This window comes from Archocentrus centrarchus, chromosome 5, assembly GCF_007364275.1.
Source record: "Archocentrus centrarchus isolate MPI-CPG fArcCen1 chromosome 5, fArcCen1, whole genome shotgun sequence".
NCBI classification, from domain to species: Eukaryota; Metazoa; Chordata; class Actinopteri; order Cichliformes; family Cichlidae; genus Archocentrus; species Archocentrus centrarchus.
This window is the reverse complement of record NC_044350.1, coordinates 19,118,818-19,137,356: the sequence shown is the minus strand read 5'-3', so window position 1 is coordinate 19,137,356 and position 18,539 is coordinate 19,118,818. Positions and strand designations below refer to the sequence as shown.

General features: G+C 39.8%; 2 protein-coding genes across 2 annotated transcripts in view; one reads left to right on the top strand and one right to left on the bottom strand.

Annotated features, from left to right (window-relative positions):
- Nucleotides 1-15,711, top strand: part of cacna1da (calcium channel, voltage-dependent, L type, alpha 1D subunit, a) — a 69,823-nt gene extending 54,112 nt beyond the window's left edge. Inside the window, exons 32-49 of the mRNA XM_030730179.1 lie at nucleotides 281-313; nucleotides 1,257-1,385; nucleotides 1,480-1,545; nucleotides 1,642-1,733; nucleotides 1,820-1,979; nucleotides 3,568-3,695; nucleotides 3,785-3,881; nucleotides 4,002-4,104; nucleotides 4,293-4,394; nucleotides 5,902-6,035; nucleotides 7,825-7,941; nucleotides 8,348-8,742; nucleotides 9,697-9,723; nucleotides 10,373-10,501; nucleotides 10,619-10,758; nucleotides 11,640-11,746; nucleotides 12,041-12,358; nucleotides 12,538-15,711. Coding sequence (XP_030586039.1) covers nucleotides 281-313; nucleotides 1,257-1,385; nucleotides 1,480-1,545; nucleotides 1,642-1,733; nucleotides 1,820-1,979; nucleotides 3,568-3,695; nucleotides 3,785-3,881; nucleotides 4,002-4,104; nucleotides 4,293-4,394; nucleotides 5,902-6,035; nucleotides 7,825-7,941; nucleotides 8,348-8,742; nucleotides 9,697-9,723; nucleotides 10,373-10,501; nucleotides 10,619-10,758; nucleotides 11,640-11,746; nucleotides 12,041-12,358; nucleotides 12,538-12,843 — 2,583 coding nt within the window. The 3' untranslated portion in view covers nucleotides 12,844-15,711. The remainder of the gene's footprint in view (nucleotides 1-280; nucleotides 314-1,256; nucleotides 1,386-1,479; nucleotides 1,546-1,641; nucleotides 1,734-1,819; nucleotides 1,980-3,567; nucleotides 3,696-3,784; nucleotides 3,882-4,001; nucleotides 4,105-4,292; nucleotides 4,395-5,901; nucleotides 6,036-7,824; nucleotides 7,942-8,347; nucleotides 8,743-9,696; nucleotides 9,724-10,372; nucleotides 10,502-10,618; nucleotides 10,759-11,639; nucleotides 11,747-12,040; nucleotides 12,359-12,537) is intronic.
- A 249-nt stretch (nucleotides 15,712-15,960) lies between these two features.
- LOC115780781 (parapinopsin-like) lies at nucleotides 15,961-18,539 on the bottom strand. The gene is made up of 4 exons (XM_030730183.1): nucleotides 18,209-18,539; nucleotides 17,601-17,929; nucleotides 16,742-16,984; nucleotides 15,961-16,071 (listed from the first exon to the last, which is right to left on the bottom strand). Exons 1-4 carry the CDS (start codon nucleotides 18,537-18,539, stop codon nucleotides 15,961-15,963), a joined length of 1,014 nt encoding a protein of 337 aa, XP_030586043.1.

Here is an 18,539-nt window from a genome sequence, read left to right as displayed (position 1 = left end):
TGAAGTAATGTAAACTTGTTGTTTGGCAGTCTTTTAAAGTGTTAAGATAATATTTAGTGGTAAATAAATGTCTGTCTTTGTCCCAGTGAAACTATAAGACAGTTTTGTCCTGTCGATGAGAAGAGTAGTGACTTTGTTCTGTCTGCGTCTTTACTGACGTGTGCTGGTGTTGTGTGATTTTAAAAAACCTATCAAATGTGTTATTCAACATTTTTCGCCCAATGTGTGTAAGACCTACGGGCTCTGTGCAAGTCATTAATACAGGTCTTTGATTTTAAAGCCAACGGAGACTCCTCAGTTGGATGAGATGGGGGTAAGATGCTCCACCCCCCCTTTTACCTCTGTCAGGGCCATGCCATGTTTGGATTTGCATTTCTCTGTTTGGTCTTCTGTTGTCAATTACACTTTATATGATCTATTGCTTATTTCAATTTCATGTTATGTATTATTATATTATATTATCATGTTCAGGTTTCCGTTCTCTTTCTATTTCCTTTTTTTTCTCATGTTGCTTTTGTTAGCTCATTCGCATAAATCCTCAAAACATTTGCTTTTCGTTTTCCTTTTGTTTGGAGTTATTTCAAAGGAGAGTGTGTCTCTCAAACGTGACGTTTGTATCCTGTTAGGTGGGAGTGGTTTTAAGCCGCTCTTCACGTTTGCACTGTTGACACTGCTACATGGTCTCTGCCACCATTCTCGGGTGGGGTAGTGACCCATGGATGACCCCTGGGATCAGGTCACCCAGCTCTGACCTGTGAACCTCCTGGCTGACCCATTTGGGTTGGTCCCACTGTGACTCCGCATGCAGTGACTCTGGACTGAGGGTGCCATGCTTGTGCAGATGTGTCCTGTCAAGTATGGCAAGGTTTTCTCCAGCATGCTTGCCTCCTTGCTTCCTTCCCTGTAGGTCTTTACAGTGACAGGGAGCCTGACGGTGCTTTATATACAAGCAGAAACAGAAACATATCGGCTGCAGTACACTGCATACGAGACTTCACTTAATTTTGCTCTTTGAAGTCTTGACCAGAAAATCTAATCTGTGCTCCAAAAAAAAAAAAAAATGCTTTGATTTAAACATACATTTTCAGTTTTTCACATTAAAAATATGCAGTGCTGCTTTCTCAGCCCATATGTTGCTGGGACAGGGGTCTTAGATGCGACCTCATCATCCTATAAAGCACAGATGGGCGCTCTGTGTTCACTATAAACGTACTCTTTTGCTCTTCTTTTGTATAACACTGACTTCTCCTCCACAGAACACAGAGGACAGCGCTCGCATCTCCATCACTTTCTTTCGTCTGTTTCGAGTCATGCGGCTGGTCAAACTTCTCAGCAGAGGGGAGGGCATTCGGACCCTGCTTTGGACTTTTATTAAATCCTTTCAGGTGAGTTGCATTATGTATAATTAGTGTCTGAGGGAAACAATAAAGTCACTCGTATTAATCTTTTTAATACTTTGTTCCTGGTTTTTGCCTTAAGGCTCTGCCATACGTTGCTCTTCTGATAGCCATGCTGTTCTTCATCTACGCTGTCATTGGCATGCAGGTTGGTAAATAAATTATACAGAAAATATTTTCCACTAATTTTTACCCACATCAATTAGACTGCAGTTACATTCATCTGGCAATATTTCTGTAACAGGTGTTTGGAAAGATTGCAATGGTTGATGGCACTCAGATTAACAGAAACAACAACTTCCAGACCTTCCCCCAGGCTGTGCTCCTTCTTTTCAGGTCTGTACATAACTGAGGCCATCAGGAAAATCTAATTTGTTTTCTATGTGATTAATTTGTTTCTCTCATACCTGCATTTGCTCCAGGTGTGCCACAGGTGAGGCATGGCAAGAGATCATGTTGGCCTGTATGCCAGGGAAACTGTGTGACCCAGAGTCTGACTACAATCCTGGGGAGGAGATGACCTGTGGCAGTGGATTTGCAATAGTTTACTTCATCACCTTCTACATGCTCTGCGCTTTCTTGGTACCCAAAAATGAAACTGTGTTTGTGTTAGATTTTATTTCTTATCGATTATACTTTGTGTTGCATTACCTTCTGGTATCGAGGTATTGAGAGTTCAGTCTCTTAAAGATACACTATATTGCCAAAAGTATTCACTCATCTTTCCTCACACACATATGAACTTGAGTGACAATCTTAATCCATAGGGTTTAATATGATGTCGGCTCACCCTATAACAGCTTCAACTCTTCTGGGAAGGCTTTCCACAAGGTTTCGGAGTATGTATGTTTATGGGAATTTTTGACCGTTCTTCCAGAAGCACATTTATGAGGTCAGACACTGATATTGGACAAGAAGGCCTGGCTCACAGTCAGGACTCTGTGCAGGCCAGTCAAGTTCTTCCACACCATCCATTGTTCATCCATTGCTTTGTGCACTGGTGCGCAGTCATGTTGGAACAGGAAGGGACCATCCCCAAACTGTTCCTACAAAGTTGGGAGCATTAAATTGTCCAAAATGTCTTGGTATGCTGAAGCATGAAGAGCTCCTTTCACTGGAACTAAGGGGCCGAGCCCAACTCCTGAAAATCAACCCCACACCATAATCCTCCCTGCACCAAACTTTACAGTTGGCACAATGCAGTCAGACAAGTACTGTTCTTTTGGCAACTGCCAATCCTGTACTGAGAAGCATGATTCATCACTCCAGAAAACAGGTCTCCACTGCTCTGTTGGCAGGCAGTGTGCTTTGCACCACTGTACCCGATGCTTTGCCTTGCACTTGGTGATGTAAGGCTTGGATGAAGCTGCTCGGCCATGGAAACCCATTCCATGAAGCTCTCTCTATGGACTGTTCTTGAGCTAATCTGAAGGCCACATGTGGTTTGGAGGTCTGTAGCGATTGACTGCAGAAAGTTTGCGACCTCTGCACACTATGCACCTCAGCATCCTCTGACCCCGTTCTGTCATTTTACATGACTTACCTCTTCGTGGCTGAGTTACTGTCATTTGCAGTTGCTTCAACTTTGCTAAAAGACCACCAACAGCTGACTGTGGAATATTTAGTACAGAGGAAATTTCACGACTGGACTTGTTGCACAGGTGGCATCCTATCACGGTACCATGCTGGAATTCACTGAGCTCCTGAGAGCGACCCATTCTTTCACAAATGCTTGTAGAAGCAGTCTGCATGCCTAGGTACTTGATTTTCTACACCTGTGGCCATGGGAGTGATTGGAACACCTGAATTCAGTGATGGATGAGTGAATACTTTTGGCAATGTAGTGTATTAGTTTTTGCAATGCAAGTTTAATATGCATAACATATTACTTTACATACCATATTTATTCATCATTTTGATAGTTCACATTCCATATATGTAGAACTAAACAAAGTTGTAATATTAATTATATTAAAGGAAAGTAACAGGTCCAAGATCATAGCACAATAACATTATAGAAGAAATATGATTCCTTTAAAATACTGTGTGTTGCTAGAACAATATTCAGTATGTCTGTTGTTTTAAATTTTCTTATACTAATCCCTATGAAACATTTAAAGTGTACAAATAGATTTGTAAACGTATAAAGGCCATTCTTTTATTTTCTTAGATTATCAACTTGTTTGTGGCTGTCATTATGGACAACTTTGACTATCTGACACGTGATTGGTCCATTCTTGGTCCTCACCACCTTGATGAATTCAAGAGAATTTGGTCAGAGTATGACCCTGAGGCAAAGTATGTGTTTTATTCCTTAGCTGAATATTCATGTTTATATGCAGGTTTTTGACTCTGTCCATTAATTTTAATTTATTTTTCTCATGCAGAGGCAGAATTAAACATCTGGATGTTGTAACCCTTCTTCGTCGTATCCAGCCTCCTCTGGGCTTTGGGAAACTGTGTCCTCACAGAGTGGCTTGCAAGGTCTCCTCTCCTCTCCTCTCCTCTCCTCTCCTCTAATTTTGACTAATTTACAAAATTCAGTTGGAAATGATGTTTATTTTACAACAATGTTAAAAGCCTTTGCATGTTCTCTTCTTTCAGAGGTTGGTAGCCATGAACATGCCTCTGAACAGTGATGGCACTGTTATGTTTAATGCCACTTTGTTTGCACTGGTGCGGACAGCCCTAAAGATAAAAACAGAAGGTATAAACTAAACATGCACATTGCATTACACTGCTCCTAAAAAACAAAGACAAATATTCTCCTAAAAATATTCACTTTATGCATACACTGGGTTAATTGTTCTCCTTTAACTGCAGTAAACTTGAATTTAAAACAGCTGTAAAGTGGAGGGCTGGATTCTCAGGGATGCTTGTTTCCCTGTGGTGCAGGTAATCTGGAGCAGGCCAACGAAGAGCTGCGAGCTGTCATCAAGAAAATTTGGAAGAGAACCAGCATGAAATTGCTGGATCAAGTGGTGCCTCCTGCTGGTGGTTAGTGGAATTAACATACACCTTCAGGTCCTTCTGTTGTAGTTTGACACACAAACCAAGCTAAAGCAGCCTGTAGAGCGCACACACACACACAAACCATATGCTGCCATGCTGTTCACATATAATTACTCCATAACTCAGTCCTTAAGTAAAATCTCACACGCTCACACTGAAACAAGTAATAAGTACTTGCATATAAGTAAGGCTATATTGTGCTGTTTCTGCTTTGTTCATGTTCTCCCTGTTGTCCCCTCAGCAGTATGTTTTTCTTTAACCTGTGTGTATTCAGTACACACTGCTCCCTCCCTCCTGCCCTGGATGCTGATGGAGGCCACTGACTATCTGCTGGGCTTTGGGCTTGCATGGCCTTATAGACCACTGTGCAAGAGCATGCTTTGTCTTTCTCTCTAACATCTCTATCCTTCCTTCTTTTTCTGTCTCTTCTCTCTACTTTCTCCTTTTTTACTGCTTGAGCTTTTACAGCTTTTTCTCCTCACACTTTTGTATCTCTGTGTCCAAAACTTTGAAAACACTTCAGAATATTCTGAAGCAGTTCTGTTTTAGGGTGGTGGCATGGAACTAGTGTTGCCTCTCTCTCTGATCTCTGTCCCCAGCGTGCTTGTTCAAAGTGATTCAGACCACTGCTTCAGAATGATTCTCACACACTCTCTTACATGCTTTTCAGATTAAAAAAATAAAAGGCAAAATATACATGCAAGAACACAAGCTTTGAGCACAGTATTTAGAGCGCAGCATACATAAAATTACTAAGGTGCATACATGAGCACAAGCATATGAAATTACACACTGACATGTATGGTGCATACTGTAATTCTGCTTGCTTGCATGTGCAGTAAAATAGCATTCAGTAGCATCCTTTGATATTTAAGAAAGAATTTGGTTCAAACATCGTCTTGCATCCTGATGAAAATGTTAAAAATGTTTTGAATAAATTGGATCAGGTGGCCTAAATGGAAATATTCAACTGAACAGCTTCTCTGTTTTGCATCTGTCGTGGTTAATTGAACAGAATTAAAATAATCTGTAATTTTCAATCATCCTATACATCTGTTTTACCTCAGTTCTGGTCAGTCACTCCGCTTCATCTTCTCTCGGAATAGAAAAAAAAAGTGTTAATGTTACAGTTCTTTGAACATTAATTCTTCCAATTAAATCTGTCCATTTTAAAGTCAGACATAGTCATATACATGTAATCTCACTTCTATCATCCAAGTGAAGCCGTGCTAAGATATATTTATTCTCTGTCCTTTTTGAAATACAGCAAATGATCCTATTTGGTACAGACTGAGGTACAGTATGTACACCATCAGAATGGATGTATAGAATTTGGATAGAAATCATTTGGTAGGTGGCAGTTAAAGAGTGCCACCTTAGGTGGTGTACCCCCACCACCAATATCTGAGGGAAGAGAAGAGTGTTTCCCGCTCTCTCCCAGGGTACTGTGTGTTGCTGACATAGGAAGCATTTGTGTGGTCTGTTCACTCAGATGATGAGGTAACCGTGGGGAAGTTCTATGCCACCTTCCTGATACAGGACTACTTTAGGAAATTCAAGAAACGTAAAGAGGAAGGCCTGGTGGGTGCACACCCTTCCCAGAACAACACAGCCATTGCTTTACAGGTGAGTCTTACAGCACTCAGGTGTGTTTCAGACAGTGTGAGACAGGCTGTTGAGATATTTGTTAAGATGGATGAATGAATCTGAATGAATTTTGTTAAATCTGCAACACATCTCTGTGCATTCCATTCAAAAATCATCAAGAGTGCTAATGTTGTGGTTTATGATCCAGCAGGACGTTCATGATCTTGGTGTACAGTATGAATCTGTGATTTATATGTTTCCCGTGTGCCAATTTTGGTTCTTGTGTGTCTGTGTCTTAAAAATCATAGATGTTGATGTTAAGCGCATCACTGTCTTCAGCCATCATTTCATGTATTTCCTGTGCATCAAAGTTCATGACTCATGAATTTTACATGCAAAGCTTGTTGCAATTTCTGTTACCTTATATTTTATGATATATGGCTTCAGTATAGTCCCATATATCACCATGAGTCAGAAAACATGGCCAGTTAGTTTCTTTATAATGAACTTTCTCTCTGTATTTTGCAATTTTAGTTCTATTGTATACATCTTCAAATAAAAGGGCTAGAAGATTTTTTTTATTTTTATTGCCAAGCAATCAGTGGTTCTCAGACTTTCAGTTACTTCTTTTTCAGCCAAATACCTCCAGACTAGTGCAAAACATTTCAGAGAGGACAAAAAATGTTGAAAGAGCTTTAATAGAATACAACATCAGTATTTGATTTATTAAAAAATAAACCTGCATTATAAAATAAAAATGGGTGTTTTGCCCATTTAATCAGTTAAGAAATTCACACTCACCTTAAGCATCTACACAAAAAAGTTCTTTGTGATGACTGTCAGTATTATCTTGGGCTTGATTAGCTGAATACACCAATTCTCTAACACTCTCCTGAAATAACCACAAAGTTGTCTCTATTACCAGTTTGAATAACTCTCCCACAATTTTCATAATAAGGCTTAAAGTGGAAAGTGAAGTAATGTGAAAATGCAAAGGGAAGTAATACAGTAATAAATACATAAATACAGTAGTAATTATATAAATAAATGATTTCATCTAAAACAAAGAACTAAAAATGGGAAAGTAAGTAAATAGGAGAATAAATATAAAGATAAATGAATACCAAAAAAAAAAAAATCAATTATAGATATAATTGTAATGCCTTCACCTGAAATAGATATTGCTCTGTTTTTCTGAATTAACAAGATACATTAAGAATATATTAAGAAACACACACACACACACACACACACACACACACACACACACACACACACACACACACACACACACACACACATACAGTTTCACTGAACTGAGTCTCAGATTATTTTCGGTTATTTTGGTGAAGAGTCTCTCTCATTCTTGGTGAACAGGGAGGCAGCTGCTGCAGTCAAACTCTATGTGTTGTTGATTTCTCTTTCGGTGAAGTTTTATTTGACAGACTGAAAATTGAAGGCAACATATTGTTTATTATTATGGTTTAATTATTTAAAGGATTATCCATGAATCACAATTTCTTATTAATGCTAAAGTACTCCCTGCAGTACTCAGAGCAACAGAAGGCATATCTGGATCCTACAGAAATAATACTTACAGTCAGTAATAGTTACATAAGGCTGCATTCAGGAGAGCACATCTGTCTGTCTCTGTGTTCTCATCTCTCACAGTCTGCCAGTACTGTAAGTGTCAGGTGTTGTACAGCACAGGTGCGTGTATGTTCAGTATGTGTGGTGTTGTGACTGTATGATGTCAGAGTTCGCACTGTGAGTTTTAAGATGAAGGTCACAGCCGTAGCTCTTAGCCCTCTTGTTGTCATGGTTCCAGGCTGGCCTTCGCACGCTGCATGATATCGGGCCCGAAATTCGCCGAGCGATATCTTGTGATCTGCAGGATGACGAACTAATAGACTTTATTCCAGAGGAAGACGAAGAAATTTATAGGGTAACTGATTTAAATTTACATGAAGGGAAATGTTTGTACATGTAAATAATTGTTCTTGTTCATGGAAAGCTACATATGAAAAAGCTAGCTATAAATGGGAATGGACAAGGAAGCATTTCTCAGCTAAATCTGTAGCAGAAACATTGGCTTCAAATTTCACAGCTACAATAAGTCGTTTTTCTTTTTAATTTGTTCATTTTCCTTTATTATGTTCCTCTTCCATTTCAGTTCCAACAATCTAAACAGTGTTTTATTTTGCTCACACATCATGCCATGAACCAGCTTCTTAAATTACTTTTGCACATATATTTTCTGAAACAATATCAGCTCTCAGACTTAACATCAATGGCATTTGTCTGTAAGAAGGAGAAACGCTGGTGGTTTTATTGTGAGTGTTCCTTCACAGCGTAATGGCGGACTCTTTGGTAACCATCTCATGAACGGTGGTCATCGGCGATCTGATGGGCATCAAACCAATGCCACTCAGCGCCCTCTACAGGTGCAGCCTCCACCTCACTATGCCCATATGGAGCAGCCAGTGGGACGCCTGTCTAGAGCCAATGCAATGTCCCATCCCAACCACCATCATCACCACCACCACCACCACCATCACCACCGCCACCACAACTCCTACGGCAAGTCTCCCAAATCTACCAACATCAACCTCAACAATGCCAACGTGTCCAGTCTGCCCAACGGAGGTCACCATCGCTACTACGAACACGCACCTCCCAATGGCTATCCAGGTCTACGCAGCTCCTACTATGATTACGACAAGCCACGGACACCCCAGGGTCAAAGGTATCCACACAGTGATCACACTGCTATGTTGCAGAATTAGTTCAGACAATCTATAGTTTAATTTATCATATAAATGACCTCATTAGAATCCAACCTGAAGATCTGTTTACAGCCTATTATTGCACCCTCTGTCTCTGTCTCATTTTATTTGGTGGTGTTCTTGCAGTGAATTTGATAAATAAAGAAAGCAGATGATTACGGAAGAAGACAGCTTACTAAGACATATTAAGCAGTACCCTTAACTTCATTACTGTCCGATGGTAGTCAAGAAGAGATAGTTTTAAAATAACATTGCACAGGTTTTAGAATTTCTTCCTGTTCCTTTGTTCACCTGAGATGCTGTTCCTCATTCCATGCAGACCTTATGTTGTATGACAACGCATGAGCGAGGAATCACTGTGATTAGTTACTGTGCACTGAGTGCCTGCTGTAGTCAGACAACTGGCGGACAATACTGCTATGAAGGTGTTTTTTTTCCACAGGCAGATTCTTATCAAACCTTTCTGTAGTACAAACCTTTACTGGAAACCCTTCATTGCATAATGAATCACAAGTCTACTCTCACACTGACAGTTAATTTGTGACCAGTAGCACATTTTTCTTCTGATTTTCCACGTTCTGTTTAAACTACATTCTCCAGTATTGGGCCTGTTTTTCTTCAGTGCCCAATAAGTTTGGGGGACAATTTCATTGCTTCCTCTTTATGAAAGAGAAATGATTCTCTGTTTGTTTCTTATCTTAAAAATAGATAATGGAATTGTCAACCAACAGTGGAGTCATCGCCATCATTCTCTGTTCCCCTCATACATATATATGAGAATGCTGTATATGCTTCATATACTGTATGATATATATGTCACACTTTCTCCACCCCGTACCCTGTTCTTTCCTTCTCCCTTTCTCCTTCCTAACTAAATTCTTTCTCTTGACCCATCCTTGTGCTTTCTTGGACAGAAGGCGCTACTATGAGACCTATGTTAGGTATGTTGTTTTTCTAGGTTTGGTTCCAGTAATGTCTCTCAACAGCAAAAGAAGGACTTTAATTTTACATTTCTCTTTTATTTTGACTTGGTTTTGGACTGGTAAATTGTTGCATCCTTGCTAAGTCAATGTTACATATTACATGCTGGCCAGTCATTTTTTTCCCCACAGTTGTTATGACACAGTTGTGTCTATGCATTATTGTATCAATAATAGAGAAATTACATGAACGTGAGTGGCCAGCATTCTGCTGAGAGCAGCCCTGCTTAATGCATGTGCAAAAGTGATGCGCTTGCTTTAAAGAACTGCACAGATGCTTGAAGACGAGGAGGTGTATGAGAATGTTTGAAATGAAGTGACTGAAAAAAAAAATCACACTATTTGTGACCACTTTTTTGTTCGGCGCACATATCCCTCAACACTGCACAGTCCCACACATAGTTTACTTCAGGATTCTTACTAGAAGGAGAGTTGTTTAATTAAAGTAGTGAATGTCAAAGTGGATGGGGTGTTTAGAGGAGATGACCCACCACGTCTTGCTGCCCCCTGTAGGCTTGTGTCTGCATGGCAGTGCATGGCAATATACCAATAACTCCCATAAAGCCAGTTGCAGTGTGCATGCTCTAACCCTTCTGCCCCTTTTCCTCAGATCCCACAGAGGGGATGGCCGCCATCCCACCATTCGTAGGGAGGAAGAGCTTGATGAGGACCGCTTTTCTGGGGAGTATTACAGCGGGGAGGAGTTTTATGAAGATGACAGTATGCTGTCAGGGGACAGGTAACAGTCTTTTTACAGTTTTGCAGTTTGCAATCACAGTTTCTTTCAGCTTTAGTCAGAAATTTATTCTGGATAAGGGGTTTTGGAGAATGTATCCCATAACGTAATGTTCCCCAGGTATCAAAACAGTGACACAGAGTATGAGACTCCCAGAGGCTACCATCATCCTGACAGTTACTATGATGATGATGAGCAGCCGCTCTACCACGACTCACGGAGGTCACCAAAGAGAAGATTGCTTCCTGCAACACCTCAAGGTATGTCATTACCGTAGTTTGTATATAAAAGATAGACATAGCTTTCAGCTCTGAAAAATCTAAGTGCCCTGAACCTGCATTCTTTCTGATGGCCAGTAGGGGGCAAAAAAAGCCCAGTTTTCCAAAGTCCATGAGAAAAACAAGCTTTATGCTCAATAAACACTTTCCCGATGAGTTTACAGTTTCAGTCAGTTTTTATTTAACACAGCATGATGTTCATTTAGTAAATTAAGTTTTGATTTAGAGTAAAGTAGACAGTAAAGCAAGTCAGGCTTTAGGGTATTGTCACTTTGTGGCTGTCGCTCCAATAAGAGCATCATCGTTTCTTGGTCACATCCTTCCCTTTCTTCTGACCTCCAGTTCCAAAAGAGTAAGATGGCTAAAAATGCTAAAGTTGAGGTGGGAGACCACAAAACAGTGGGTGAAGTAAGGGTGTCTCTGTCCATCTCATGGATCTAGTCTGTGGTTGTTGTGTCAGTTTGAAATAATGTAGAAAACCTTTACCTGAACACCCCCCCCACACACACACACACACACACACACGCTTTTAATGTTTTCATTGTTTATTTTATAGTACATTGCTCAGAGCATAATTTTTTTTGACTGAACTTACTAAGGTGACTAATGTGACTAAGGTGACTAATGTTAACTGAATCATTTATCCAGTTAAGGTAATTTTAATAAATAACTGCATCATAAATTAGCTATGATATTTAGGTAGCAAAACTCACAAAGCTGTCATTTTTATTTCAAAGGTTGTAAATGCACACACACACAAACACACACACTTGCTCATTTTATTGTCTGATTTAGTCACAAACGTTTGAGTGTAAGTTTTCCCTGCTTGACGCTCCTCATTGGTCCACACATGAATTGTTCAGGTCACAGAAGGCCGTCCTTCAACTTTGAGTGTCTGCGCAGACAAAGTAGCCATGATGAGCTTCCACATCAGCGTACTGCTCTACCACTGCACCTTATGCAGCACCAGGTAACTCAGGCACTACATTACATTGTTTACATTGTAGAGACATTGTTGTTTTAAATGTTGGATTTTGCTGTACTGACTTTTGTTAGTAAGTTACTGATTTAATCTGTGCTTTATTAAACTATTTTATTCTAATTAATTGCTAAATAATGCAGAAAACTGTTGAATCGAGGTGATGTACAGCTAAGAAATAGAAAACAGAACTGCTTACATGCTTCCCAAGTGGGTGGCACAGTTTAAATATACTTAAACTCATTTTGTGTTGCGCTGTCAAAATCCTCTCTCTTGACCCATCAGGTTATGGCCGTAGCAGGCCTGGACTCTAGCAGAGCCCATCGCCTCTCCCCAACCCGCTCCACCCGTTCATGGGCCACGCCCCCCGCCACACCGGCCAGTAAAGACCAGTCACCATACTACACCCCTCTCATCCGTGTGGAACACCCACACAGGGAGAGCGTTGTTAGTAGCCAAGTGTCTGTGCGCAAGAGCTCCTGGTACACAGACGACCCCGAGTTCTCCCAGAGAACGTACTCACCTGTGCACCTGCAGGTTCCACCAGAGTACCATAACCAGTACCACCAGAAGAGAGGCAGTGCAACCAGCCTTGTGGAAGCGGTGAGTTTAAGGCTCTTTGGTGGACTACTGTAGTTGTTGGGAAGGGTATCCCTGAGCGGGTGCTTTGATCTCACAAACACATTTTTAGATTTATGGTGTTACTTGAACAGAATAATAAGCAAAACACAGATCTAAAATAATCCACGCTGACATATTTTTCCTCACATTCTTTCAAGCAGGTTTTGATATCAGAAGGACTTGGGAGATATGCCAAGGATCCCAAGTTTGTCGCTGCCACAAAGCACGAGATAGCAGATGCATGTGAGATGACAATAGATGAGATGGAGAGTGCAGCCAGCCATCTGCTGAATGGAGGAATGGCCCCGGGTATCAATGGGGTAAACGTTTTTCCCCTTCTGAATCCGAGGGACTATGAACTGCCGGACACCGCAGCCAGCTACAGTGATGAAGAGCCAGAGACAGAACCCAGAGGTCCTTACGAGGAGGACCTGGCAGATGAGATGATCTGCATTACAACTTTATAGCAGAGGCTGGAGGAATCTGCACATTAGGACCTTGATAGACTTGTGAAAATTAAAAAAAGAAATGCATCTGTTGGCTCTGACCCAAAGAAGTGCCTTTTACAGTGAAGAGAAAAGGCATATGGATGAGAGACAAACAAGTCCTGTTCATTTAATTGTTCTCCACCTGCCAGCCATGGAGGTCACAGCACAGAGCCAGTTACCATTCCTGCTGAGCACAGAGGGACAGACTGGACCTTCCTTCCAAAGGCTTTGACCTGATGGTAATATTACAGGTTCTGCCTGCAGCCAGTCAAAGACAATGACATTGATGCCAGTGAAACAGATGGACCGACTGGCAAAGGTGTGAGATGCTGTAGAGGGTGGGTCTCTAAGGGTGATGACAATCAGATGTTCGATGTCATTACCTCAGTCACTTTTTTAAGGTTTGGCATATCATGCAAGTTGTCAATGCAAGCATAGAAAGGCATATCTCCTCACATAGTCGTTAGTATAACTCGATCCCTTTGTTGTTAGAGCAGATTGTTTAAAGATTGCTAAAGCTGAGTGAAATAGTGAGATAGAGAGCAGAGTTGCACCAGATTATGCAGGAACTAACAGTCCTACTTATAGCATCATTCAACTTGAGATATGTACTTTTGAAGCAACAAAAGCATTTGTGATAAATGCACTAGCAGGCAGGTTATTTTAACACTTTAGAATAGCCTGATTAATATTTCATAGTTGATATGCTGTAAATTGTATTATATAACAAAAGAAACTTTGTAAAGAGATATTCTATATTTTGTAATTATGTATCATTTAAAAGATCATTTAAAAGATCAGCAATATGGACCCTTGTGACTCATGTTATACTATAAAAGCAGATTTGCATTATTTTATTAAGTACACTATTCTGATGTTTATTTGCCTTTTATTTCTTGCGAATATGCACCTTTTATTTTTGCCTAGGACAACAGCATTCTTTAGAGGTTCTGCTTATGTGACAACACTACTGCACAAGATATGCTTTGATTTCTTAGCATAGGGGTACACGTGTTACTTCATCAAACCAACAAAGGAGCATTTTTTTTGGAAGGCGAGCCTCAAGGATCCAGTGCTGAAATTTCACACAGATGTGATGAACACATTTGTTTGCATATTTTGTGCACAGTATTTTAAAATGCATAGTGCATTAACAATGCTGCTTTTTTAGTTGGCTTCTGAGTCAAACCTAGGTTCTGTCAGCCCCTACTGAAATGCCTTTTTGCTGCTGAAAGAGCGAAAACTGATAGATGGTAATAACAGGGATAAATTAACATTTTTCAAAGCTTGTGCTGGGAATTTCACTCTTTGTTGATCATGGCACGGTTTCATTAAACCTTTGTACCGAATCTTTGCAATCGCATCTTAGCCTTCATGCTGTGTATGAGGGCTGTGGTGGCAGAAGACACACACGCATACATCCAAAGGCCGGAAGCAGCCCAACATGTGTTCTAGGTGGAAGGACAGAGGGTGTCCTGGTGTCAGGATGCTGCAGAGAGGCAAAGCAATACTAACCCCTCCAACCTTTCTCTCTCAGCCTGCCTGGTTCCTTCATACAGTATACCTCGTTAGGCATCGGTGACAACATATCATTGCCTCAGCTTATCTGTTTGTCACAGTGTCCCACAGTGGATTTGTTGATACAGATTAATTAGAGTTGAGTGTGGATTTTAGTCTGACTGTATAAAAATGAATGGCGCTATGAGGGAAAACCCCTGCTGGGTCTGTAAGGAGAGGAGTAGCTGGAGCCCACAGGTTGAAACACAACAAAATATCTTTCAATCGTTCATCATTCATTGTTCTCTCATATAACGATAACGGACTAAACAAATTGAATGGGCTATTTCAGGCATTACCATGGAGCGTTTAAAGGTTAATGTGACCCGTTGTTGAACATGAGTGTTTGATTTGTAGGCGAGTGCATACTGTACTCCAATTCAACCGAATACTGTCATGAAAATGTAGGTTTTCCATTTTGTGTGCACGTTGAAAGGGCTCTTTGAATTGTTTGTGAGTAAAAAAAAAAAATGTGTTCTAGTCCTTTTGTTGATAACTGTCATATAAAAGGACCAATGCACATAAAAGGCACATTGTACTATTCGTAGCAATTACAGTACTGATGAACTGAAGATATGCATTATTTTGTAAACACTTTTAAAAGTTGTGTTAAACTAAAGATGAAAAAACTTACTTTTACCTCATGTCAGGGATTCCTGAAAAAAAAAAGAAGAAAATAATGATTTGGTTCAGTCTATACCAATGGTATTTAAATATTAGCACATAGCTGTTTGTCTTTGCACAAGTAACTGTATAGTGCTTTTGTTTCTCCTTTTTCTAAACAGATTTGTGTATTAAGGTGAGACAATTTTGTACTTTTTGTGACCGTGTGTATGGTTTAGTGGACTCTATATTTGTCATTTACACCTCACCTCATAATGCTGGGAATGAAAGAGTATTAAAAAATATTTTCAAGGTGCACTGTTCCTCTGTTTTGCAGGTAGGGAAAAAAATATATAAAAAGATTAAGTACCAGTTTACAGAGAAACACATGTTGATTTGAACGTTTCTATTAGTTTTCTTCATCTTGTTATGATTATAATTACTGTTACTACTATTAATGTTCAGAAAGCTGTATTAAAATAGAAGATAATGTAAAATATGTACAATACGGAAAGACCCATGGTAATGTTCTCTACTTGAAAGTCTTGATATCCGCTCCTTAATGTTTTTATTGAGTAAACATCTTTTCTCTTAGTAGCAAATGCTTTACTATAACCCTCTAGGTTTTGTATCAATACATTTTTTGTATTTTTTTATTTTATTTTGGCCTTGACTTTATTTGAATCAATACTGATATTTTATTTTCTATTGATCATCATTGAATAAACTTATGCTGAAATACTGCTCTAATGTCTTTGCATTCTACACTTTGTTAGAAAACAGTACTAAGTAAGTGCTGCACAGCTGAGGTCGCACAGTTAACAACACAAACATGCAAACACAGTTGACAAAACAGGTTTGTAAACTGAATTTAATACAAGTGCTTTCAGGTAAAAAAAAAAAAAAAATCTCAGGTAGTTGTGACATTTGCATGTTTCAGGAGGGAGCTACTTTGGTTATCTCCACGGTGGTTGTCGCCTCCGATGCCTCGTCGCCCACCCCTGGCTCTTTCCCGCACATCAGGAAGGGCAAAGCATATTTACGGAACTATAGGAAACAAAAAATTACAATCTATAAAAATGTTGAAGCAAGTGATACTTTCTTTTGTGAGTCAACAACAAAAATACAGATACAAAAATACAAATATCAGCATTTAGGAGCCACCTACATTAAGTGTGCATACAAACATCCCTTTAAACTCTTTAAATTATATCCAATAAATAATTTTTAACTGTGATATTAAAAATTTGCAAAATTAAAATTAGCATTAAAAAAAATCCCTCCTGTGAGATGTACATGGTATCTTGTGCTTAAAGAAAATGTACTATACTACTGAGTGGCTTTATAGGAGGTTTTTAACTGTAAAATTAAAAACAAGAACCCACTCTAAACCTCCTTTTACCTTTTATCTACATTGTACTTTAGTGTGTTTTAAACCATACTTCTTTTATTTGCTGCTTAGAAGAAATCATCTTTATTTGTTGTTGAGGAATTTTAATTTTACTCATTAAAAGTTGAATATTTAACATTAAGTATGTCTAAAAAGTACCTACAGAAACATTCATGTACTTATTTCTGTACTTTATGAATAGCTGTAAAATACATGTTGTCACCACAAGGTGGTGCTAATTTGACGTTATGCAAAAAAAAAAAAGAAAAAAAGTACGAGCTGATTAGTTCAGTGTGTTTACCATATTTGGCAGTATATAATTATTACCTGCTTATTAAGGTAAATGTAGATGACGGGATTGTACACCGTGCTGCTTTTGGCCAGGTAAACCGGCACTGTGCCCACCAGCGGATGAATCTTCGCATCTGGGTTGTAGACCACAAGCATGGCCAGGGTGGCATACGGCATCCAGCTGATCAGAAATGTCAGGACCATCAGGATCACCATGGACGCCACCTTCATCTCCCCTTTAGCTACTGCGCCACCTTCCACACAGGCCATCTTTGATACCTGTGAAGCAGAGCATTGCTGATAGGTCCGCTGATACCACATGACTGCAAGGTAAAAGTAAAGTTTAAATTTAGAAGACCTGAGTAAAAATGAAAGTATATTAAATAAATACATACATATATGAATGAATGAATAAAATGATATAGACAAATTACTTGCGAGTGACGGGATTTTACATTAGGGTATACTTGTAGAGACTTTTCCATAGCAAGTATTATATTTGTAATTGTGGTTTTGTTTTAGCGCTTTCTTCAAAGTGTGACATTTAGCGAGGAGATGTCACTCACAAGTGACAAAGAGCTCCAACTAGATACTAAATGCTTTACTGAACAGCGTCACACATGAAAAAAGGCTGATTAAAAAAAAGCGGCTTAACCTGTAAAAACAAAACAAGACAACAAACACTGGATCCATGAGCTCAGCACACTTTTTAAAGTATACTGTGAATAGTAGATGAAAGCTACAGCCTTCCTTCTGCCAAGGAGCAGAATTATAATGAAAGTTCAAATGCTTACTTCCTTCAAGTAAACTACAAATATCACTTCAAAAATTACTTCATTACCATAATTTAAAAACCTGCTGAATTATTTTCCATCACTGATGTCTAACAGCTCACCTGGTGTAATGTCCACATTAGCTTAGTATAGGATACCAGGATGATGGCAAAAGGAACAGCAAAGCACACAGCGAAATAAACCACCATGTAGGAGACATTATGAGGGTCTCTGTTGTGCCAGTCTGGTGCACAGGATGTCCCGACACCCTCCAACTCATACCTGCCCCATCCAAACAGTGGAGGTAGGTTCCATGTGAGGGACCACAGCCAGGATAACAGAATACCTCCGACTGCATGCTTCTTTTGGAAGGTAATTTGCCCCAATGGCTTACATACCACAAACATCCTCTCCACTGCGATCAGAGCAACGGTGCACAGAGATGTGATGCCTAAAGATGCGTCAGGAAAAATGTTGTCAGGAAGATGCTTAGGATTAGGTAAATTCTGCTACAAAATGATGATGCTAACCCTGTTTTGTCATACCATTAAATGCTTGTTAAACTAAAGAAAACACTGTCAGGCAAAGTGTTGCTTGGTTTTACAAAGGAAATTTTGTGCAGGTTGTGCAGCTATCCCTTCTCAAAATGAACAATTAAAGTATTTTCACCAACACTAGTGGAGGTAAACATACTTTTATTGGTACTGTATGTTTTCCTCTTTTCACTTACCAAACAAGGACACTGCAAAGCCTTCCATCACACAGCCTGTTCTGCCCAGGGAGAAGTACCCTTGGGCGTTGTTGACCACAGAAAGCACTCCTCCGGTCATGGCTGTGCCCAGATCAGCTACAGCCATGTTCATTAGAGCATAGTTGAGAGGCTGCCTCAGCTGCTTGTACATGAGGGACACAATAATCACTGTAGCGTTGAGGATTATGGCTGGACCAGTGAAAACAGCCATAATGATGGACAGAATGATGAAGCCAGCGCGTGGCAGAGGGGGTTCCTCCTGTGGACCCAGGTAAAAAAAAGCATTTTGTGGTGACACAGAGGGCTGCAT